Below are 25,732 nucleotides of genomic sequence, written 5' to 3' on the forward strand. Positions count from 1 at the left end.
TCCCATTTTCCCACAGTAGAAAAGGTGGCAAGCCTGAAGGCCCAAATGTAAAAGATGGCTTCCAGGTCTGACACATTTTTCACACTTATGACCATTTTGCACACTTATGACCCATGGTCATGTGATTTACATTCAAATACTTGACAACTGTCTCACATTTATTACAGTTGCAGTGTCCCGGGGTCATGTGCAACTTTCTGACAAACAAAGTCAATTGGGAAACCAGATTCACTTAACAAGTGTGTTAAACAACTACAGTGATTCACTTAACAAATGTGGCAAGAAAAGTCATAAAATGAGGCAAACTGCAAAACTCAATAAATTTCTCTCTTAACAACATAAACTTTGGGCTCAATTGTGGTCTTGACTACAAATTCCAAGAAGTATGTGCAATACTCTATTTGTAACAGAAAATTCAGAAGCAGGTGGTTAGCCACCAATCTTATAAAACCAAATTGTATGATAATGCTAGCCCATTTTTGTCTGCCAAGTACCAAGTCAACTTTTCTGTAATGCTCATCATAACTATCCAATTCTAAAGTATTGAGAAACTATTCTTGAAATAAATAAAAAAAAGCGACAGTATGGAAAAATATCACATCAAAATTTGTGCTTCATCACTGGGGCAATTAATCTTTTTTACAGTACCATACACTTCATTACAAATCCAACTACACGTTACCTTCTGAATCGGACATAAAGTGCAATAGTTTAATACTAAGAGTCAAATCTGAGGGTTACTTTGAAAAATATGCCGAGCCTTACTCCAAAAAATAAATATGGTCAGGAAAAGAAACAATTTTTAATACACATTTGAATTTAATTAAAAGAAAGTTCATATTAATACTTTGTAATTTTGATATTAATAAATTTAATATTCTGATATTAAAAGTTACCATTTGTTGACAATTTGAGGAGACCTCTAGATGCTACAAAAAGGGTTTTCAGGATCTGTAAGCAGCCTTGGAACAAACATCAGCTGTTGTCCCCCCATGACCTTTTATACCCACTGTATATGTGCATAATATCTGTACACATGTGGACTAATGCTTTTCATAATGCATTCATAATGTATTAGCATGTTATCATGCTAGTTTTCAAGCTTGCTAAAAAAATTCTTCTAGAAAATGTTGCATAGAAATAAAACATTTCTTGGGCAGAATAACCACTATTATTATTGTACAATATGAGTGAGGTTTTTTATGTATTTGTTCTGTAAAAATCTATACAGAAGCAATGACTGTTGAACATGCACTTTATTATTTAGCGTATGAATATGAAAGAAGACAAGTAAACAAAAACACAATCCATATGAATATGAATATGAAAGAAGACAAGTAAACAAAAACACAATCCATAGACCAAACATCTATGGGGGTATGGCAGTGATCTCATAACTGGATGTCCACCAGCCCATCCAGGCGATCATCTCTGACATTGCTTCATGCTGATCTTCTAAAGAACACATGTTGTGGATTTTATTTATTTATTTATTTATTTGATTTTTATACCGCCCTTCTCCCGAAGGACTACAGGCAGCATGGATAATCTTCTAAATCTTCTAAACCTTTTTGTAGACTTTAGTTCAGCATTCAATACCATCATTCCAGACATTCTTCTAACTAAGCTAAACCAGCTACAGGTACCGGAACAGACTTGTAAGTGGATCACAAGCTTCCTAACAAACAGGAAGCAGCAGGTGAAGCTAAGCAAGATCACATCGAATACCTGTACAATTAGCACAGGGGCGCCCCAAGGCTGTGTGCTCTCCCCACTTCTCTTCTCTCTGTATACCAATGACTGCATCTCCAATGATCCATTTGTTAAGCTACTGAAGTTCGCAGATGACACAACAGTGATTGGTCTCATTCGAGACAATGACGAATCCGCATATAGACGAGAGGTCGAACGACTAGCCTTGTGGTGCAACCAAAACAATCTGGAACTGAACACACTCAAAACCGTAGAAATGGTGGTAGACTTTAGGAAAAACCCTTCCATACTTCCACCTCTCACAATACTTGACAACACAGTATCAACAGTAGAAACCTTCAAATTTCTGGGTTCTATCATATCGCAAGATCTCAAATGGACAGCTAACATCAAAACATCATTAAAAAGGACAACAAAGAATGTTCTTTCTGCCAACTCAGTAAGCACAAACTGCCCAAGGAGCTGCTGATCCAATTCTACAGAGGAATTATTGAGTCTGTCATTTGCACCTCTATAACTGTCTGGTTCGGTTCTGCAACCCAACAAGAAAAACACAGACTTCAGAGGATAATTAGAACTGCAGAAAAATAATTGCTACCAACTTGCCTTCCATTGAGGACCTGTATACTGCACGAATCAAGAAGAGGGCCGTGAAAATATTTGCAGATCCCTCGCATCCTGGACATAAACTGTTTCAACTCCTACCCTCAAAACGACGCTATAGAGCACTGCACACCAGAACAACTAGACACAAGAACAGTTTTTTCCCGAAGGCCATCACTCTGCTAAACAAATAATTCCCTCAACACTGTCAGACTATTTACTGAATCTGCACTACTATTAATCGTTTCATAGCTCCCATCACCAATCTCTTTCCACTTATGACTGTATGACTATAACTTGTTGCTGGCAATCCTTATGATTTATATTGATATATTGACCATCAATTGTGTTGTAAATGTTGTACCTTGATGAACATATCTTTTCTTTTATGTACACTGAGAGCATATGCACCAAGACAAATTCCTTGTGTGTCCAATCACACTTGGCCAATAAAAAAATAAAATTCTATTCTTCTACAATAGATTTAAGAGTTTGCACATGAGCACCACATCAAAAGAGGGCTGTTTCCATCCCCACTGATACAGTGCAGAGGCACTACCAGTATCACACCTAATTCTGTTCAGGCAAATCAAAACCATGTGGTTTGGTAGAGGGATCACTAATGGTCAGGACACAAGAAGGTACCTTGGACCATTCTTCTCTCCAGGCTTTCTCAGGGTTCAATTGGGCTAAGTGCACCCCTGCTGGCCTATGAGATTGTGATAGGCTGTGCACTGACCTGGTGAACAAGGAGGGCCTTGCTGTTCAGCACCCTTGATCATAGCCAAATGAGAGCTTGTTGTCTTCTAATGTGGGCTAGTATGATATTTCTCAGTACTGGTAACCAGTGCATAGGAGTGGGATGCAATGTGCCAGAGATGATACATATTATTTGACATCGACCATTTAGATATGGGCACTATAAACCATATGCTGGCACAGTATTCAGCTGTGAAATAAACCAAAGCCACCTTTGTAAGGTGTTATCATCAGCACCCCAGGATATTCTAGCTAATCTGTTCAATAAATTGTTGCGGCTTTTCAATTTTGCAGCTGTTTTTTTTTTAGGTATTGTTGGAAAGTTAGTGATCTTTCCGGTGTTAGCCCCAGTATACTGTATAATATGGTCCTGGAACTTCACTGAAGGCTGGTAATTTGCGTACCTATTGCTAAGGTAGAATGTGGCTATTTCTGATTTTGTTAAGCTTGGTTGGAGGCACCATTTTTTGAAGTAATCATCCAGCTTCTAGAGCTTGTGACAGAGGATGTCCTCTACATCACTGAAGTTGATTCTTTGAACTGTGAGATTGGTGAGCTAAATTTCCGAGAAACAGGTTCAGGCAGGTCATGGATGTACAAGTTAAAAAGAGCAGGGGATAGCATTGATTTTTGTGGTAGTCCATTATTCAATTTATGATATCTGTTCCTATTGAATTCTGTGAAAATCTGACATAACCTGTTACTCAACATGCTGTCAAACAAAGCAATGGTATTACAAGGTATAACCTTGATTAGTTTCAAGAGAAGATTCCCCAGATAGTATCATAGGCTGCCAAGAGAAAAGAGAAAAACAGAGAAATTTTTCATTTTCCTTTGAAATCCATTCTCCAGGTAATACGTTAGTGCAAGGACCTGTTTGTTACAATTACGTCTGGGGCAAAATCCAGCTTGTTCTACTTGGATTACAAATTCTATTGCTAGGGCTGTTCTGTTTAACACAAGTATTTCTAAAAGTTTGTAGATGACAGAGAGAAGACCAATTGAATGTAACTTTGGGAGCAACAGTCACCACATCCTTAAGCTTTCCTTAAGCTACACGTTTCCTGGGTGATACTAAATGAGTGACAATGACCAGATGCAGCCGTACTGCCCTCCTGGGCCTCACAGTTGTGACAAACAGAAGTGCATAAAATCAAATAACATGCACATTAACAATACAGATAATCTTTACAACCATTTGTTGTAAAACAGTTGTTTAGCAACTGTTCAAAGTTAATACAAGCACTGAAAAAAGTGACTTACAACCAATCCTGACACTTATGACTATCACAGCATCCCCATGTTCTAGTGGTCAATATTTGGTTGCTTGGCAATCAGCATGTATTTACAATGGCTGCACTGTCCTAAATCCATGAGATCATCATTCACAACTTTCTCAGCCAACATCTGATAAGCAAAGTCAATGCAGGACGCCAGATTCGCTTAATGACCGCATGATTCACTTCACAACTGCAGCAATTTGATTAACAATCAATGCAAAACGTATCAAGAAAAATTGGGCAAGATGCACTTAACAACAGTCTTTGCTTAGGCACAAAAGTTGTGGTGCCAATTGTGATTATAAGTTGAGGACTACCTGTATGGCATTCATACAACAAATCATCAAATATGATTCCATCTACTGTTAAGCTATGATACTTCCAACAGCAGAATATTTTACATTCAAAAATCTCACATTTAAATCACATCTCCCAGTAAGGGATGATAAAATCTTCTGTCTGAACCACTATTGACATATTTACACATTTATATTTACACTGCACACATTTGAACTAACTGAATTGTTGCTGTGGCAAATACCTGTACCATTTTCCTTTAGAAGGTATAATATAGTGTAATACATTTTTTGCATGATAATATTTATCCATAATTGGAGTGCATTCCGCAAAAGCAATTGAGGAAGTTCTCATTTACCAACTACAATTGGGATCAGCAACTCCATTATTAAGCAATGTAATCATAATGTTAACAGCATGTGATCATGGTGACTTATAAAATCAGTTCTGCTATAGTCATTAAGTGAATTCACTGTGATCATTAAGTGCGATGTCACATCATTGTGATGCAAGACTTCTTGTCAGCTTCTCTGGCAAGGCTGTGAAGATCACAAACGGCAATCACATGACATGGGATGCTGCAGTCAACATAAATGTGCACTGGTTACTAAGTGCATCTATCAAAATCATGTAATTGTGGGGATACTGTGATGGATACAACTTTGAGAACCGACTGCAAATCTCCTTCTTCAGCACTGCCATAACTTTGGTCATTGAATAAGTGGTCAGTAAGCGATGACTATCTATATTACAAGGGGTCCATGCTTAACAGTGGTAATTTAAACTGGAATGTCTAAACAATGTAGTAATAAAACACATTATGTGATTATTAACCAAGGACTATTTATATAGAAATCCACATATGTATTTCTCAGTTAACTTATCAAGAAGCCTTATGATGTGACCAATATTTATAATCACAAATCTGATGCACAAAGAAATTTGATATAATTTTACCTATATTTTCACTGCATTACTAAGCATAATAGTCAATTTCAGCCAAATGAAAGTAGCTGGCTTGCTGAACTCATACAGATGTAACAACAAAAAATTCTGAGAAGAAACCCAGAATTAAGAAACTTAGTTGTGTATCATCAATTCTTCTTTTTTACATGACATAATTCAAAGTACTATTTACTTATCTTTACAAATACAAAAAAGTTTGCCACCCACTATGAGTCACTGAATTTGCTGCAAGATATACATTTACAGTGCTTAAAAATGTTCTCAGTTGACATTCAACTTTCAACAGCCACATTCCTAACATTTTTGGTGCATTACGTTTCCTGAAATATGCATTGATATGATACTTACAAAATGCTTGTATAGACTTCATCTTTCTCTGCTCTGAAATTAAATTCAGACCTCTAACACTAACGTTTTTTATGCTAGAATCAGTTACCATTCTTCAACCAATCTCATGTTCCCTCTAGAGGAATAAAGGTTGTCATTAAATGGAGCATAATAACTTATGTTTTATTTATATTCATAGACTATACTAGCAATATATCTTATTCAACTATAAAGATACAGCAACAGTCATTCTGGCTAGATGTATTCATTAATGTATTTAAACTGAATTCCTTCAACATACCTTTTCAATTTGGTATCAGAGACCATTTGATTTTCTGTTTGTAAGTTTTGTACCTGACAGAAGCAGACTATTGAAAATGGAAGTAATATACTTTTAGTTTAATATTGACAGAGCTACTTTTACTGCTGCAATTGGATATAATTATAATTAGATGTATGTATCCTTTCTATCTTTAAATGCTAAATACATTTGAATGAGGGAAGGTAAACTGAACTGAAATGAAGAGGGAGATAATCTGTTATCATATTTAGACTAAAGACTTCTACTTCATTCTAAACCAGCTCCCATTATTTTACCAGAGCTTATTGCTTGGACCCACATAAGATAGTAAACTTAAAGCCAACTTTTATAAATCACAATGATCTGACAGGGCTAAAATGTGCCCTGTTTAGCTTCTCCTGTTATGCAATCCTAAACTTACAAGCAATATAAGACTTTGAGCAAAAAAAAAAAAAAAAAAGGTTTGCCAGACAACTTTTGACTCAGTGTGATAAATTTAATACAGGCTTTTAGAAATTCCTAAAATGAAAATGATTCCAAGAACAGAAGCTATAATCATAACAGTAAATAAACAATACTTTTTATTACTCAGAATACACTAAAGCTATTGAAAATGGCTGCTGTAGAGCCATCATCCTCAGTCTCAGAAATCAAAATTCTGGCATTAGTTTAAGGATCACTATCAAAAGTTGAATTATAATATGAACAAGAAAGTGATCTGTCCTAACACAGGCACGTAGTATTCAGATACCATAGGGCAGTGATGGCTAACCTATTTGCCATCACGTGCCAGGACTGGGGGGGGGTGCGCGTGTGCGTGCCCATACCCATAATTTTATGCGCCCCACCCGCACTCCTGGCATGTGATTTTTCCTGGTCCATTTTTCTTTCTCACCTGGCTTCAGAGCCTTTTTAGGTGTCTGGGAGGGCAAAAATGGCCTTTCCCACTCCCTGGAGGTCCTCCGGAGGCAAAAACAGCCCATTTGCCAATTTCCGGTGGGACCGGAAGGCCTGTTTTTTGCTGTCCCCAGCCTCCAGGGCCTCTGTAGGAGTCTGGGGAAGGTCAAAATGGCCTTCCCCACCATCCTGGATGTCCTCCAGATGCCAGAAATAGTCCGCTTGCCAACTTCCGGTGGGACCAGAAGTTGGCAAATGGCCTGTTTTCGGCCTCCGGAAGACCTCAGGGAGGTCAGGGAAGGCTCTTTTTGCCCCCCTCCCCAGACTCCTAGAGAGGCTCTGGAACCAGGTGAGAGAGAGAAATGGGCCTTCTCCCAAGGCCCTTCGGAGGCAGGAAATAGCTTGTTTTCCTACTTCTGGTGGGCCCAGAAGGCCCAAAAATCAGTTGGCCAGCATGCACATGTGCACCAGAGCTGAACTCATGTGCCCACTGATATAGCTACACATGCCAGCTGTGGCACACATGCCATAGGTTCGGCATCACAGCCATAGGGTATCTTTGGTCATAAAACAGTCTTCCTCAGATCCTAATATAATCCAGTCACAATGCATCAATTCATTGAATTGGCTATTAAAAGATTGAGAAGATATGTGACACAGCCACAGTATACAAACCAGCAGCATTTTTATATTTAAAGTCTTGGGACTTGCTCTTCTGGTGTCATACTGCTGTTCTATAAACAATGAATCAATAACATTCTCTTAACGTATCAAAATTTCTGTGATTACTTTCTTCCAGACTTTGCCAATAAAATCTGTTTGCAAGAGAATCAATTTGGTGACTGTATCTTCCTTTTTAAAAAACTTGCCTACCTATTTCAATTCACAAACAGGATTTAGAATAACAGTTATCTTATTAAGACTTCTTCCTTTTGTTAGTTGTTCCATTACTACTCCTACTATTATCTTCAGAGTTACAAATACTTAACCTGGATTATTCCTTGGATAGCAAAGATAGCTACAAAGGCTACTAACAAGCCAGTACTGTAGCACATAATACCAGACACATTATTAGAAGGCAAAAATCACAAAACTTTGGCCTTATCATGTGGAGGAATTCACTGGAGAAAGCAATATGTTTGGAAGAGTTAGTAGTAAAAGGAAATCAGGTTGTCAAAAGTTGCTGGACACCATCAAAGCTGACACTAGCCAAAGAAGAGAAAAACTTAAAGAAATAGTTAGCGCAAGATGTGGGGAGTGTCAACATTCCAGAAAACGCTTCTTGCAGAGAAGACTCCGAAGCAAACATCTTTCAAAGTTCATTTACTAGCATAGGTAATCTGGCATAGTTGGTTGAAATCCGAATCTGGGGATCCGGGTTCCTCCCTCAGTAATACAAACTCCAAAATCCCCACCCTCATGACCCTTCTGCCAATCACATGCTCCAATCTTCAACCGTCCCATCTCAAGACATCACTCCAGCCACTCCTTCTCCAGATGTGAGCTCAGCCTGACCTTGACCCGCAGGAAGAATGTTGTTATGTCTAATAGTCCCTTGTACCACCACCCCCTCCCCTACTTTCCCACAGAGGAGAAAGTGGCAGCGTGTGGAAGCCTTCGGCCTAGTATGGCTTCCAAAGCTGACAGGGAGACCTGGCCAAGAATCAGACTCGACTGAATGGATAAATCATAATCACCATCATCTTCATCATTATCATCTTGGGTTATATTTTTCCAAGAGAAGATGATGAGCCTCTGCTAGTAGTAAATGTTCATAAACATGCTTGCGATATGGTTATTACATAAAATTCTATATGGTGCTTTTGTCTTTTTTCCCAAGGACTTTTAATATATTTAATCTAGTTAAACTTCACTAATTGATGTTATCCCAAAATAAATCTTAGTTTTTATATTCTTTTGCCACTTGAGAATTATTAAGTTATCATTACATTTTTATACAGTTAGGATTCTTAAATCCCTAAAACGTCAATGAATTTTAATCAAACTATTGCCCGCAAAACTGAGTCTTATATGTTAATATTCTGCAAAACAAGGAATTAATCTATTATGATGTAAACAACATGAGTTTTAAATGTAGACTTTCTCAAGCCAGCTATCCTGTCAGTATCTTTAAAAGACAGAATACTTTTGATATTCTTAACTTCAAGTTCAATACTTCTATTTCAATTGACCAACATAGTAGCTTGTAGTGCACTTGGCTAGCTTACAAAATGTCTTAAATTACAACGCCAAGAATTCCAAGATTTCTAGAGGACAAGTTGGAAATACTGTTTTAAGCAGCATCACAAAATCAATCTACCCAAGGAAGGTACCCATTGTAAGATGGGGTAAATAGAATCAAGTTTTAAGGATTTGCTTAAACAAGCCATGGTGAAGGTTGCAGAAATCTTGGGAGGAATGAAGTTCTAGAGCAGTGGTCACCAACTGGTGGTCCATGGACCACTGGTGGTCCGTGAGAAAATTTTGGTGGTCTGCAGAAAAATTATTTCCATTTTTTATATTGCACTAAATCAGGAGTCCTCAAATTACAGCCCCTGGGCTGGATATTTGTGAATGAACATTTGTGTTGCTGCAGAGAGTGTCCCCCTTTGGAGTCTTTTTGTGCAGGTCGGAGGGGGGCATAAATTCCAACTTGGGGTCTGCATCAGCCTCCTGGTGCTGGGCTTTGGGTGAAGGCTAGAGGGAAGTGCCACTGGTGGCGAAGAGCCGGAGGGCCTTGTTCCAGTGGGACTGCATTATGGCCTGGAACTGGCTGACCATCTCAGCTCACTGAGCCTCCAGGGGCCAGTACCTGGCCTTGCACTTCCTCAGGTCTTCCCTCTGCTTGGAAAGCCTATGCTGCTAGTCCTCAGTGAGATGCTTCTGCTGAGCCTCTTTCTCGGTCAGATCCAATTTGAACTGAGCAACTGTTTTGCCAACTCTTTTCTCATGGTGGCTGCTTAGCTGTTGGGGCCCTAAGGAGCCCAGGCGGGCAGGGGAGGAGGGGCTGGGAGGGGAGGGGCGAGTGGAGGCCGGCGAGACACCCCTCAAAATGAGTGACATCGAGTTGGCCATGCCAACCCAGTCATATGACCTCCTAGCCACACCCACCCAGCCGGTCATTAGGCAGATCATATTAGCGGTCCACCGGATTTAAAATTATGAATTTAGTGGTCCCTGAAGTCCAAAAGGTTGGTGACCCCTGTTCTAGAGGGCAGGAGCCATAACAGGGGAGGCCTGCTTTCTGGAACCCATTAGGTGACACTTTTAATGAGTGTGACCTGGAACATGCTGACTCTGCCAGATAGTATGGTGGCCCTCAAATAATCAGAAATAGAAAATATAAAGACCCTATTTGGTAACAGTAACAGAGTTGGAAGGGACTTTAGAGGTCATCTAGTCCAACCCACTGCTCATGCAGGAGACCTGTACTAGGGATTCAAATCATCGAACTGCCGACCTTTCTGATCGAGAAGCTCAGTATCTTAGCCACTGAGCCACCTAGTCAGGCTATTTCTGAATAAACGGTTCAGATACTGACCTGGATATTATATATATTAACTGATTTATTTGGAGACCAACTATCCCTTCAGGGCAAACCTAAGACTCAAACATAATTTTTGAAAATCTTATTACACCTAGTTAAAACTGAACCATACAGCTAAACATTGATTCATAAAATTATGATCAACTAATATAAAAGAGGGAGAGATTAATATATTTTATATTGTTTCTTCAACATATTCATTTCTTAGGCAGAGAGTTTTATAGGTATAGGACCACTAACATGAAGTTCTTAACATGAAGTTCTTAACATGTAGTCTATGACTTGTCAAATAAGATGGTTCTAAAATATTTTATAGATGGGTGAGATAGCAGGGCACTAAAACAGAGCAGTCATGTTTTATTCCACAGAAATGTTAAGCCTTATTTATTAAACACATACACACTTTGAAAACCAGGATAAAATAGTAACATGCTGCAAGTAGAGTCAAAAGAAAAAAGCCTATGCACTTTCCAAATCATCATTTCCTTTTCAAATGAACATTGTTGCATGGTCCTGGTATAGCATTGTATTCATCTTTTTTTACAGTGTTTCTGTAAAGATAATACTTGCAAACACTTTTAAATATTCCAGAGAGTTATGAACAGTATTGTGTAGGAGAGAAAAGGTGTTGGGGGGGGGGAACGTCAGCTCAAGCAGTACATCACATCCAGACACCTTCAGTTAAAAGGCTGCAATTGTAGACAATATGCAAAGCCTCTGCTTGGGTATCTAAATTAATCTTACTTACTTAATTTATATATTAAATATTTACAAAGTCTATTCCCAGCAACTGTGGGCAGTTCACTGATAAAAACATACAGAACAATAAAATACAATGATGAAAACAAAAACTGGACAATAGCCAAAGAAACCACATAATTTAGAAAAGGGCCAGCTGAATTCAATCACTCTCAGCAATGCCAAGGTGAAGCACTTTCATTTGACAGCTTTCCATGTGCCATGGATATCTACTATTTAGTCCTATGGTTAAGATCTGACTCTGTAGCTTTCATTCTCCGCATACTTTCTCCAGAAAAAATGCCACAAATTCAGTAGAGGGGGCTTCCAAGCAGTAGTGGGATTCAGCCAGTTCGCACCACTTCGGGAGAACCAGTTGTTAACTTTCTGAGCAGTTTGGCAAACTGGTTGTTGGAAGAGATCATTAGGGCAGAGAACCAGTTGTTAAATTACTTGAATCCCACCACTGCTTCCAAGTAAATAAGGAAATAGCTGAACTAGAAGGCCATAAATAAATAAATAAATCTGACATTACTGTTACTGTATAACAGTATAAAAATATATGGTACATAACAGTATAAAAATATATGGTACATAAATGTGCCCCCCACAGAAAACCTTTTTACTGGCCATTGCATGATGTGTATCATGTTGCTGATTCACACATAAAAATGGTTAATACTGTAGGCAGCAGACTGAAAACATCATTCTAATTATAGCAGGTTAAAACTAGCTCAGCTAGGATGAATGAAATTCCATACATATTTATTTTATATCCCACTTTTCATTCAGGAATTTAAGGCAGTGTACGTAGCACTTGAACAGGCTGTAAACTCGCATGGCTCAGAGTGGATTTAGAAACTGGGTCTTCCAGCTCTTAATCCAGTATCTTAATCATCTCACCATTATATCTTATGTATATCATATTCAATACACATTTTTTCTTTGAATTTTAGATTTAAAAATGTGCCTATGTGATAAATAGGGATATGCAGCACTTTAGATACAAAGTATAAAAAGGGCTTTGAACGGATGTGGCCATGCACACCACACCTGTCACATAGTAGCCCTGTGTTCCCATAGAGGTAAAGGTAAAGGTTCCCCTCGCACATACGTGCTACTCGTTGCCAACTCTAGGGGGCGGTGCTCTCATTTCCGTTTCAAAGCCGAAGAGCCAGCGCTGTCCGAAGACATCTCCGTGGTCATGTGGCCGGCATGATTCAACGCCAAAGGCACATGGAACGCTGTTACCTTCCCACCAAAGGTGGTCCCTATTTTTTCTAGTTGCATTTTTACGTGCTTTCGAAACTGCTAGGTTGGCAGAAGCTGGGACAAGTAATGGGAGCTCATCCAGTTACACGGCAGCACTAGGGATTCGAACCGCTGAGCTGCTGACCTTTCGATCAACAAGCTCAACGTCCTAGCCCCTGAGCCACTGTGTTCCCATATTCCGTACTATATCTGGGATTAAGGAAGCACCAGCAAATTGCAGCAAGACATTTCAGAGTGGACATAGGTACACTTTCAGCACCTCCTTATCCTATACAACACATATTTTTTGAGATTCCATTGATACCATGTGTGACCAAGAAAAGATGCAGGTTTTTTTTAAGAAGATGACAATAGATATACTGTGTCCACACCTCTTCAAAGCGTATTTTCTGTTTGGACAGTAGCACAGCACATCACTAGTGAAGAAAAAAAGAACCATAATAAAAAAAATATGCAATGCAGGTACACAACTTGACTGACAAGCAGTATAATTATAAAATGGAACTAATATTGTTTTTTTTCATTATTTACCTTAAAATTTAAGAAAATCCTGCCAAACCTCTGGTAAAATAATTGCATTCCCATATTTAATTATACAAAGAATTTGTACATGAACAAAATTAAATTTCTTATCAACTGAAAATCAGTACCCAGAGCAATTCTAATGACTGGCAGTTTGTTAAAACTGAATGAATTAAAAAGTATTTGTGTGATCTGTGGCTTAATCTATTGTGTAAAGCAAATCAGTGAGGTTCATTTATACCATTATACATTTATACACATTATATAAATATACACATTTATATAATGTGAAGTGCAATCATATTTAGTAAATTATAGTTAAATTAACTGTAAATTAGCATTACTGCACAAAACTCATACAATTGGCTGTAGATTCACACAACACTAAATCACTATTCACGATTTACAAATCACAGTGGCTGTTCCATGCAGAACAATATCACAGTATGGCTTAATGTTTGTATATAGCCTAATATATTTGTTAATGCATTTAAACCACAATAGTTCTTTAAAATAGTTTTATCATTCCTTCATTCCTGATAAGGCACTTGTATGTGACACAACAGCATAAGCACATACATGCAAAAAAAATTTGTAGATTCCTTAGGGAATTACAGGTTACAAATTAAACCAACAATAGTCCCTGTTTTGTGTAAAATGTGACAGCAAGGGTAAACTCACAGATGACAATAACTGTTCCATCCAAGAATTGCACCAACTATTAAGTTCAGTTAGTAGGATTAGAGCTTCAGAAATGTATTCCAGTAATTGTTTATAACAGACATATGATGAAATTCTAATCTTCATTCCCCAAAACCAAACTACTGTTGCTCCCTTCCACAAATTTAACAGAAGAAAGATAGGTACCTTCCTCTGGTTAAGGACAGATGTTACTATGGTCAATTTTCAATAGATATAGATGTCAGTTCCTGATTCTTGTCATCAGTTTCCCCAGACTTCAGCAATACTCTAGCTAGGGATTGAACTGGTTTTTGACCAATAGTCTCTTGATGTCTGCAGGTGCCATCTGCTAATAATATGAAAACTCTTTTGCCGCACTCAGTTGCAGAAACTTCCATCAAGAGGAGCAGCCTATTTCTCTTTCTCTGCTAGAAAATATTTAATATATATTAAGGAAGATGTATTTTTTCAGAAAATACAGGACTCTAATGTCCTAATGTGTTCAAAGCAGGCCACCAGTCAGTACTGTATTCATTTTTTCCTACTGCAATTTTAAGATTGATTTATTTATTTTTGCCTCTTATTTATGTCTGTTTGGCTAGTTTGTATAGAGATGAAATCACATCTTTCTAGCTCAGAAGGAAACTACTAAAACATTTTTCCCTTACATTAGCATCCACCACTGGAAAACAGGGTGTTTAATAGCCTAAATTTAGGCAGCCTGTATTCATGATGTGGTTTTATGTGGCATATAATATTTATGTTTGCAAAGTGTTCCTTTAAATGACTTTGTAATAGAAGATCAAAGAGAAAAGTCTTTAAAAATCTAAATAATGTAAATCATATGGCATCCGAAGGCTAAGCAAATTACACACCCAGAAACTGCCCTCTGTATGAAAGGAGTCTTTCTCCAAGACTGCCCAGCCCAGCCCAAGGGAGCCTAATTTGAGAGTTTCTAAACATTTCAGGTACACTTGAAACCTTTTTTTTTTTTTTGAAGTGATTCACAGTTCCTATGCATATCAGCTTGTTTCCAGCATGTTGAAAACAGAGCTCATCCTCCATTAACCTACACTACACAGTGCCAAACTTATGGAGGCGACAAAATGGGTGATTAGATCAGACACAACATAACCCCCCCTAAATGCAAACATTCAGAATGAAGGAATGGGAGAAAGAAAGAGACCTAATGTATTTCCTATTTCTGGCTTCTTAATTGGTGCCCTTTTAGCTATCCCGTTTCAGTTTACAAGACTGACAAGTTTCCTGGAGTGACCAAACACACCGTGAAGCCGGACCTGCCAAGTTCCATTCATTTTAGCTTCAATCTTTACGGCTCACTCTGGTGAAGGGAGCGATTTTTATCCCCCCCAGGTTGCGCGTTTCAACGGAGATCTTTATAGAAGTGCCCGCCCGGGGCTGACACAGGCTGGGGTTTCTCCGGCTGAAACCCCAGCCTTTAAAAATCACCCAGAAGCTCCACCAACAGCCCAACCCCTGAGGCTCTGTAAAAGCAGAAGAGAAGGAAAATCCTTCCTGTCTCAGCGACTCCTCCTTCCCCAGCACGGATTGCTCCGACTCTTTTGTGTACCTTCCGAGACAGCACAAAACACACAAACCCACGCAGAAAGACTTCTTACCGTTTTGCTCTTTAGCGCTGGAGAACTGGAACTTGCTGCTCAGATTTGATTCGGCGTGGACTCCCGGTCTTTGGCTGACCAGAACAAGTGTCAGCGAGAAGACCCCGAAGAGGAACATTTGGTAGGCTGGGGTGGAAACTCTCTAACGCACAAGACACGCGCCAAGTCGTTGCAGACAGCTCAAGTACACCCCGCGTCGTCGTTCTCACCACCTCCACCAGCCCGCGAAGACTGCACCGCTGGAGAGAGACCAGCAGCAGCAGCAGCAGCAGCAGCAGCGAGCCTGCTCGGGCAGCGGAGAAGAGCAGGGTAGTTTCCACATAATCCCATCCAAAACTTTTTCCTCGGCTAGAGTCTTTCTTTCCTCTGTCTCCAGGGTTTTCTCCCTCCTCCTCCTCTCCTAGGGTTCAAAGCATGATCAGCTTCCCAAGGGCGCCACAATCCTCACGAAAGCGGGGGGGAGAAGCGAAGGGGGCGAGAAAGTTCGAAGGAGCACCTGTCAGCGTCGGAGACGAGAGACTCCCCCACGAACCCAGGGAAAGGGGTGGGGAAAAAGAGCCCCTTCGGGAGGAAAACTGCCACCTCGGTTTTGCGCCCTCCTGTTCCTCGGCAGCTCCGCTGCCAAGCCTCTACTGGCTGGAACTCCGCGTTTGTTTTCTTTTTTGCTTCTCGCTTTCACGTGTTTCTGTCGTACCTCCTCGGCGCTCCAGCTCACGGAACGGGGCGGGCGGAAGAAAGGCAAAGAAAAGCCAAGGAGCCGCAAGCTAAGATCCCAGGCAGGCCGGGGAAAGGGGGGGAAAAAGAGGAAGGGGGTTGGGAGAGAGGAAACGCCAAGCTTGTCCTCGCCTCTGCCAAGGAGCTCTTGCGCCACCTCACAAGAGCACCTGGTTTCAGTTTTACGCCGCAAAAGTTTGGCTCGCGCAGAGGAGAGAGAGAGGAAAAACAATTGCGGAACACCCGGGAGCCCCTTGCAAGCCACCCTGTACCACGACGCTTATTTCCTAAAGCCTTTCCTGCCCCCCCCCCGGCGTTTTCTGCTCCACCCCGAATTCGGCTCCCTTCAACTCTCCTTACGTAGCCATTTATGGTCTTAATACAACGCTAAGTTTATGTCGCTTCTCCCTAAATAATTTTAGGGGGATAGCCCTAAGTCTACCCCCGCCCCCCTAAAATTCTTCATTCAGAGTTGAAGGTCCGACATTACTCCCTTCCTCTTGCTGTGCCCTGAGTCTCTATGTCGGAGGAAAAAGAAGGGGTCTCTCCCGCCCTCTCGTTCTTTTTTTTCCTTTTCCTCCTTCAGGCGACAACAAGAGGTCACCGACGCCTAAGTCAACCGGTGCAGGAAGCCCTGGAATGGCCAGTCCGGGGCGCCTGGTTGCAGTGCTGGATGTCGTTTGCTCCTCCTAGGAGGCGGTGGCGGCACCGCCGGCGACACAGAGAAGTCGTTCAAAGTTCAAGCTAGCTACTGGACGCCTGTTCGCACTTTTTTTTTCTTGAGTACTTGCCTGCCAACCGGCCCCATTATAAATGGCGCTGTAAAAGAAAAAGTTTTCCGCCCAAGCATAACTTGCATGGCGTTTTCACGGTGTGGCTGTGCTGAAGTACGTTAAGTCAGAGCAGCAGCAGACTGAGGCTTAGTTCAGACATTGTGGTTCCCATGGAATTTGCTTAACTGTGATGAAAGAAACCACAGATCACATAATGTTCTAAGCAAGACTAATAAATTGCATTATAGCTGAGGCCCTATCTTCGCTTGCACCTAACCAGAACACAATGATGCCTTGACCATAGACATTTATACCCGTGACAGGGGTCTTATCACATCCTGCCCTTGAGTGAAACAGGTTGGTCACCGTTAGTGGATGTACTTTGTTCTGGCAAACTACCTCAAGATGTGTAAAATCTGTTATAATTTGTTATTCATTGCATTGGAAGTGCCCTTTTGACTTCTTGTAGCTGGCAGAAGAGATGTGCTGGAGAATTGTGGGAGTCATGCCCCCTTCCTGTGATTCACTAGCCAACTCTATCCTAGGGCATCCACAATTCCTTGTTGTTAGAATTTTTATTATTACAATTTTATTTTCGGTCTTTGAATATGAGTTTGCATGCATGCATGCGTGCACGAGCACACCTTCAAGTCATTGTTGATTCTTGGGAACAGATTTCAGAAGTGAGTTACCACTTCCTCCTCCTTAGGCTGAAAGAGAATAACTTGACCCAAGGGCACAGCTCTGGCTTTGTGCCTAAGGCAGGAATCTGTGTTGTGTGTGTGAATGTTTTATTTATTTATTTATTTATTTATTTATTTATTTATTTATTTATTTATTTATTTATTTATTTATTTATTTTGTCACAACATCATACAAAAAGATTATATAGTATATAAACATATAAACATATATAGGAAGAAGAAAAGAAAAACAATAGGACAGGAACGGTAGGCACGTTTGTGCGCTTATGCACGCCCCTTATGGTCCTCTTAGGAATGGGGTGAGGTCAATAGTAGAAAGTTTTTGGTTAAAGCTTTTAGGATTATGGGAAGAGACCACAGAGTCAGGTAAAGTATTCCAAGCACTGATGATTCTGTTGCAGAAGTCATATTTTCTGCAATCTAGATTAAAGCGGTTTACATTAAGTTTAAATCTATTGGTTGCCCTTGTATTATTGCAATTAAAGCTGAAGTAGTCTTTGACAGGAAGGACATTACAATAGATGATTCTGTGAGTTAAACTTAGGTCTTGTTGAAGGCGACGGAGTTCCAAGTTTTCTAAGCCTAGGATTTCAAGTCTGGTGGGATAAGGTATTTTGTTGTTTTCAGAGGAATGGAGAACTCTTCTTGTAAAATATTTCTGGACACGTTCAATTGTATTGATGTCAGAGATGTGGTGAGGGTTCCAAACAGGTGAGCTGTATTCTAGAATTGGTCTAGCAAATGTTTTATATGCTCTGGTTAGTAGTGTGGTGTTTTTGGAAAAGAAGCTACGCAAAATTAGGTTTACAACTCTTAGAGCTTTTTTTGCTATGTAGTTGCAGTGGGCTTTGGTACTTAGATCATTTGACATGAAAACTCCAAGGTCTTTAACGGGATGAAGGTCGTCTGTAAGGTAATGTCCATCTAGTATGTACTTAGTTTTAGAGTTCTTTTTCCTATATGTAAGACTGAGCATTTGCTGGTTGAAATTTGGAGCTGCCAATTTTAGACCAAGCGGTTAGATGGTCAAGGTCGTTTTGAATGATAGAAGTGTTGTCTGTGGTGTTAAATAGTTTGACATCGTCAGCAAAGAGAACACAATTACTTGAGATATGGTCACAAAGATCATTAATGTATAGAATAAAGAGTGTTGGTCCAAGGACGCTGCCTTGAGGAACGCCACTCTTGACAGGAACAGGATTTGATAAAGCATTGCCAATTTTGACCACTTGTTGTCTGTTAGACAGAAAAGCAGATATCCATTTGTGGAGGGGTCCTGAGATGCCATAGGATGTTAGTTTAAGGAGAAGTTTATCGTGTACTACTGAGTCAAAAGCTTTGCAGAAGTCTATGTAGATTGCATCTATTGATTTGCCTTGATCTAGATTTGAAGTCCATATGTTTTTGCAGTGGAGAAGTTGTAAGTTACATGATAACTTTTTCCTGAAACCAAATTGTTTGTTGGAGAGTAGGTTGTTAGTTTCTAAGTGTGAGGTAATGGATTGGTTGATGATAGATTCCATGACTTTGCAGGTGACGCAGCAAAGGGAGATCGGTCTGTAGTTTTCGACTAAGCTGGGGTCTCCTTTTTTGAAGATGGGGATGACTGTGGCTAGTGACCAAAGTTTGGGAAGAGAACTGATAGTGAAAGCTTTATCAAAGATAATACTTAGGGGTTCAGCTATATTAATGGATTATTTACTTAATGTGTATTTACCTGTATACCACTTAATATTTTTCTCTGTTTCAGTTGCTTTCCCCGCTTCCTCTTGAAGTAGGAGTGGTTTTCCAGATACCACACATTGTCAATTCTCCAATCTGTGAAAGAAGCCTGCCTCCTTTCTGGGTTGTTTTGGCCAGTGTGACTTCACTTATTCACATTATTTCAAACTTGAGAACTATCCAGATGGGGTATAGAAGGAGAAATAGAAAAACCAGCTACAGAACTCAGATGGTCCTGCAGGATGCCCTAGACTTATTATTTCGCTGCTACTTTCTCTCCCTTTGACTTGTTAAAGATAGTCACCAGTCAAAACGCTTTGTCAATAATGGAAAAAAGTAATAACAGCATCCAGTATTTTCATTTAACCATATTAGCTTGGAGTGAGCTAACTTGTATTTTTTTTTCTGGAGAGCAGAAAATATTTTATTAAAAAACAACTGTAATGATAGGCATTGGTGGCAGGCTATGATGAAGCTGCTTCTATGCCCAAGAGACCTTAGTTAGGAAAAGAAGGTAACTAAGGAAAACATATGGATGTAGCTTTCTATTTCTAGATATATTAGAAATATTAGAAGTAATTAAAGGTTAATCATCAAAGAAACTGTACAAACTGCATTTCACTGTTGTCAGGATCACATCCTACATTTTTAAATAGGACATCTACAGGATGTGCAAGAACTTTGGTTTTATATTACAGCATAGAAGTGGCCCTGGGCCCCATGTGGATGCCTCATTAAAGGACCTCAATCTTTTCCAGGACCTGTACAATAACTGCACTATTCGAGTAAAATATGTAATTTTTAGTTAAACAAGCACCAACACCCACCAGCACTCACTCCCAAGAACCTTGGCACATCTATGCCTCCTAATGTGTATTTTCTGAGAACATTTGGTTACTGTATGAGTCCCAAGAAAAGAGACAACATAGAATATAGTATAATAGAGTTGGAAGGAACCTCAGAGATCTTCTAGTCCAACCCCCTGCTCGAGCAGGAGACCCTATATCAGTGATCGCTAACCTTTTTGGCACCAAGTCCCCAAAGCATGAACATGTGTGCACACACCCATAATGCAATGCGCACGCAACTCCCCCACATGCCCTGCCCCATGCATGTTCACATAACCCTGTGTGCACCTTGGCCCCCTGCGCATGTACATGTGACCCCCCACATGCACCCTCCCCCCACGCATGTGTGCACAACCTCTGCACATCCCACCCCACACACACAACCCCATGCACGCGCACGTGATCCCCATGTACACCCCACACACATGTGCACACATCTCCCACATGTGCCCCATCCCTACGTATACGCAGCAGAAACCCAAAAACCAGCTGGCCAGCGGGAGGTGCACACGCATGCGCAACAGAGCTGAGCTGGGGCGACGGCTTGCATGCCTGCAGAGAGGGCTGTTCGTGCCACCTGTGGCATGCATGCCATAGGTTTACCATCATGGCCCTATATCATTTCAGACAAATGGTTGTCCAGTCTCTTCTTGAAAGCCTTCAGTGGTGGAACAGTCTCTTTAAATTGGCATCAACAAATGTGGCATTCTTGTCCATGTGTACTCTGAAGCACCTGCTGATTCCTAGGATAAACTGTAATAAATACATTGAATGTGTTCTGAAATATTTGGAACTGTTTATCAAATATACAGTATTTCGTTTTAGTAAAAGTAATTGTATTTAACTATACAGTCCTGCATTATGCATTCCAGCCACAATTTGTTTCAATGAAATGAATAATTTATATAACATCCCCTTTCCTAGTTACTATAATTGTACTAATCTGTCAAAACTTTTAAAAAAGGAATATATTATTCCTGTTTTATTTTAAAGTAACTAACTAAATAAACTGCTACAGGAAAACAACTAAACATTGAGACAGCTTAGAATTGATGTGGTTCTTCTTCAATACTATATTAATAGTTCTAAAGGTGCTTTTTCAAGAGACGAGTGAACTTCCTTGTTTTTCTTTGAAGATATTTCGATTCTCATCCAAGAAGATTCTCATCTTTCAAACCAGTGGTCCTGTCTGTCCAAAATGTGGACTTTGCTGTCTTCAAAAGAGTGCCCTTTGTCTTTTAAATGCAAATGTAAGAAATATAAATCCTTCCATTCCCCACCATCCAGTCAGAGTTGAAGAAGCTTCTTGGATGAAAAGTGAAACGTCTTCAAGAAAAACAAGGAAGTCCAGTTGCCTCTTGAAAAAGCACCTTTGGGACAACTATGACCTGGATGACTGAGAATCTCTATAGACATTTATTATTTTAATACATTATTAGTAATCCAGACATGTAGAATGGAAATACAGATGTGTACTGTAGTTCTTCATCTATAGATGTGTATGTAAATATAACAGTTCTATCAAGGGTTGTAACAGTTTGCATTATTTGATAATTTGAACCATCTGGATTAACTTCTAGAAACTATGCATAGGTTAGAAATTTCTTACCTTTATATACATTTGTATAGTTTATGTATAATTTTGAACTAACACTGGTTTCATATTTGAAAGAAAACCAACCACAAAATGTATAAGATTACTGATAGGTAAGCTCTGCTCTTTTGACATAGGACATGAAATTCTAAAATTAACCTAGTATCACTTAGGTCTTTTTTTTTTCTTTTAATATATATTTCAAGTCAAATCCTTATGAAGGTTTTCTGTTTATTTAAAAAAACCCACCAAAATTACAAATAAACCTTTTTATACCTAAAAAAAGATTGGCTATTACTAAAAAATAAGTGTTGTACATTAATGTACAATCAAGAATATGCTTTATTAATCATATTTAAATTAATTGTTTTAAAACTTCACTTACCAAGTTACCTCGGTTTCTAATAGTTCAGGCTGCTTAAACTTCAGAATTTTGTTTCTTATAATTCCAGACAGTATCAAAGTATGTCGAGATGTTTATTGACAACTCCATGCAATAAATTTATGTTGCCACTGGGACAAGCCTGTACTTGTCTGCTCTATTTTTTTTTTTCCATGCAGGAATAGTATCTCCTAAATAAATTGACAGTGCAATATTCTTAAGAGAACTAAGTAGTCATTTTGAGTGGTTTGGTATTCACCTTCAGCCTATATAAGGAAGAATTAATTAATTTTCATGCATTCTTTTGCTGTAAATCACAGGTATCAAATTTGCGGCATCACATTGCCGTCACGTAACGTTTTGCAGAGCTGGGATGGGCGTGGCCTGCGTGTGATGCATCTGGCCTGTGGACCACCAGTTTGACACCCCTCCTCTAAATTCTCTAAGATCCGTCTGTTTATATCCACCATATATAACTATTCAACTACAAGGAACATTCCGCTTTTTGACCAAAGTTCTGTTTCCCAAGCACATATTGATAATCCTCCATTAATAAACTGACCGTTGAATAGGAAATTTACCAAGCTCATTTCATCCTGAGTTAATGATTTAAGGCTGCAATCCCCACTTACCTAGGAAGAGATTCTACAGTCATGTGAGGGGCTTCACTATGTACCCTTCAGACCATGCTACTAATAAAATACGTTAATTTTTAGAGTAAATTAAAGATTAAATGTTGATAGATTTATATTTTAGAGCTGTTTCATCTGGCCCCTGTGATTCAGTTATTGTAACCATTTTTAGGTGATATGACCTCAACATATAGGTTTTGTCTTCAGTTTTAATGTAATATTTTCCAACAGAGATTGAAAACACTTTATTTATGATTTACATAATGGCACTATCAAGTAAGCAAGATAGTTGTTAAGTGAGTTGTGCCTGATTTTGTGACTTTTTTGCCACGGTTGTTTAGTGACTCATTGCACTTAAGTGAAGCTGGCTTCCCCCATTGATTTTGCTTGTCAGAAGCCAGATGCAAAGGTTGCAAACGGTGACAACACGAACCTGGGATTCTGCAATCATAATAAATACATGCCACTTACCAAGTGCCCAGATTTTGATCACATGACTGTGGGGATGCTGCAATGGTCGTAAGTGTAAAAACTAGTTGTAAATTACGTTTTTCAGTGTCTTTGTAACTTCAAACAGTTGCTAAAGGAATGATTGTAATAGAGGACTATCTGTACTCTGATCACTAGACACTGTTTCATGTGGAGCAGAGGTGGGTTTCAGCAGGTTCTGACCAGTTCTGAAGAACCGGTAGCAGAAATTTTGAGTAGTTCGGAGAACCGGTAGTAAAAATTCTGACCGGCCCCACCCCCATCTATTTTCTGCCTCCCAAGTCCTTGCTGATTGGGAAGAAATGGGGATTTTGCAGTAATCTTCCCCCAGAGTCAGGTGGGAATGGAGATTTTGCAGTATCGTTCTCCTGCCTTGCCCACCAAGCCATGCCACGCCCACCAAGCCACACCCACAGAACCGGTAGTAAAAAAATTTGAAACCCACCACTTATGTGGAGTAATTAAAATTCAATACAAGCCATCACTGTGCAGAAGCCATCTTATTAGAGAGTGAGAAATACAACAGGAACAGGAAAACGCATCACAGGAACAATAGAGATGAATCCCAGAGTAGCAAGGTGATACAGGAAACAGCTACAATAGAGAGGAAGGATAGAGCTGCATATAAGGTAGACGTAACACCTGTAACAGATATGGGTCTCCATAAACATTTTGGCTGGGACTATAGGAGAAACGTGATGCCTTACTGTGCCTAAAATGCTTTACTTGCCACTATCCAAATAAATCTTGAAGAATTAGATAGGATTTTTATATGCACTGTGTCAGGGGTGAAATCCAGCAGGTTCTGGAGAACCGGTAGTGGAAATTTTGAGTCGTTCAGAGAACCAGCAAATACCACCTCTGGCTGGCCCCAGAGTGGGGTGGGAATGGAGATTTTGCAATATTCTTCCCCCGGGAGTGGGGTGGAAATGAAAATTTTACAGTATCCTTCCCCTGCCACGTCCACCAAGCCACATCAAGCCATGCCCACAGAACTGGTAGTAAAATAATTTGAATTTCACCACTGCACTGTATATACACTTATGTATGTAAGTGTATACACTTATGTACACTTATACACACAATTTAAACTGGGACAGAAATGCATTAAATGTTTTCTGAGCACTTATTAATGTGGGATCTGCACTGGGATTTATGAAACTTCTGCCCACTTTCATTTTCTAGTCCAGTGTTGGTACATCTAACTAACAGTCTAGCAGCCTCCTGGAAGACCGGTGAAACTGTCCAAAAAAAATCCCAGCTGACATGTTTGAAGATGGGTCAGGATGAGTGGAAGGAGCTCTCTCAAGATGCTATGTGAGATTCCTGCTGCTTTACTTTGTAACCTTCCTCTACCCTACATACCTGTCAAGCCTCAAAACCTCATTTGCCGAGAACCTCATTAATAGGATTTAATGGAAGGGAAAAAGAAAAAAAAACTTAAAAACTAGTTAAGTATATTCTAGGTCTCATTTATTAGTAAGTAGATTAAAGTGGATTTGTATATCATTTGATCCTCATTTTCACCAACTTCTTAACAGAGAAACTAATGTGTTGCTTAAGATACGAGACTGGAATATCCATTTGATCCTCATCTGTCATATTTTAGAAACGTTTCTTTCCCAGACATAGAGAATTCCATTAAGCTACCTGTCAGATTGACCTACCAAGTCTTCTAAAAGGTAAGACTGGTAAGACAGCGTTCACAAATATCCTGATTCAGAGTTAACAGATATACAGCATTTCCATATTGGTTACTTGTCACTCAAACAACTTGGAGGATGGTTAAAACCTTTGTCCTAGGAAACAGCCCAGGCTTGTCCAAAGCTGTAGTGCCACATTTTAAGCACAACATTTTTCAGTATTTTTCCTGTTGATTGCTGATATTTGGTAGGAGGGGAAATAAAGCCAGGAGAATCTACCATTACTGCTCTTAAATTGCCCTATAGAAAAACTCTAAAGATAAGCTCCATTACTTAAGCAAAGTATAATTTGGTGATCAGGGATAGCATAAATTATGCTGGCATATTTTTATACTATCCCAAGGACACAAGGAATGCATATTACATTCCTTGTGTCCTTATATTACAAGAGGATCCAGTCCTTTGTATTTCATATAATTATAGTTCTTAACTATTTTTTAAATAAATTGTTTCTTCAATGTTTAAAATTTAATTTGAAATTATTCCTGAGGTACCATATATGGGGTACCCAAGGATGAATGGCATGTGTGGTGGAAGAAGCTGCCGTGTTCATTTCAGGACTGCTTCTTCACCTTTGGTCCCCACCTGGTATTCAGCAATTACCTGTGGCTGCACATATTGTAACATG

At 39.5% G+C, this 25,732-nt stretch overlaps 1 protein-coding gene across 1 annotated transcript in view; it reads right to left on the minus strand.

The window, feature by feature from the left end:
* Positions 1–17,579, minus strand: part of PDGFC (platelet derived growth factor C) — a 149,629-nt gene extending 132,050 nt beyond the window's left edge. Inside the window, exon 1 of the mRNA XM_058192473.1 lies at positions 15,544–17,579. Coding sequence (XP_058048456.1) covers positions 15,544–15,661 — 118 coding nt within the window. The 5' untranslated portion in view covers positions 15,662–17,579. The remainder of the gene's footprint in view (positions 1–15,543) is intronic.
* Positions 17,580–25,732: the final 8,153 nt, after the last annotated feature.

This window comes from Ahaetulla prasina, chromosome 8 (genome assembly GCF_028640845.1).
Source record: "Ahaetulla prasina isolate Xishuangbanna chromosome 8, ASM2864084v1, whole genome shotgun sequence".
In the NCBI taxonomy this organism is placed as follows: domain Eukaryota; kingdom Metazoa; phylum Chordata; class Lepidosauria; order Squamata; family Colubridae; genus Ahaetulla; species Ahaetulla prasina.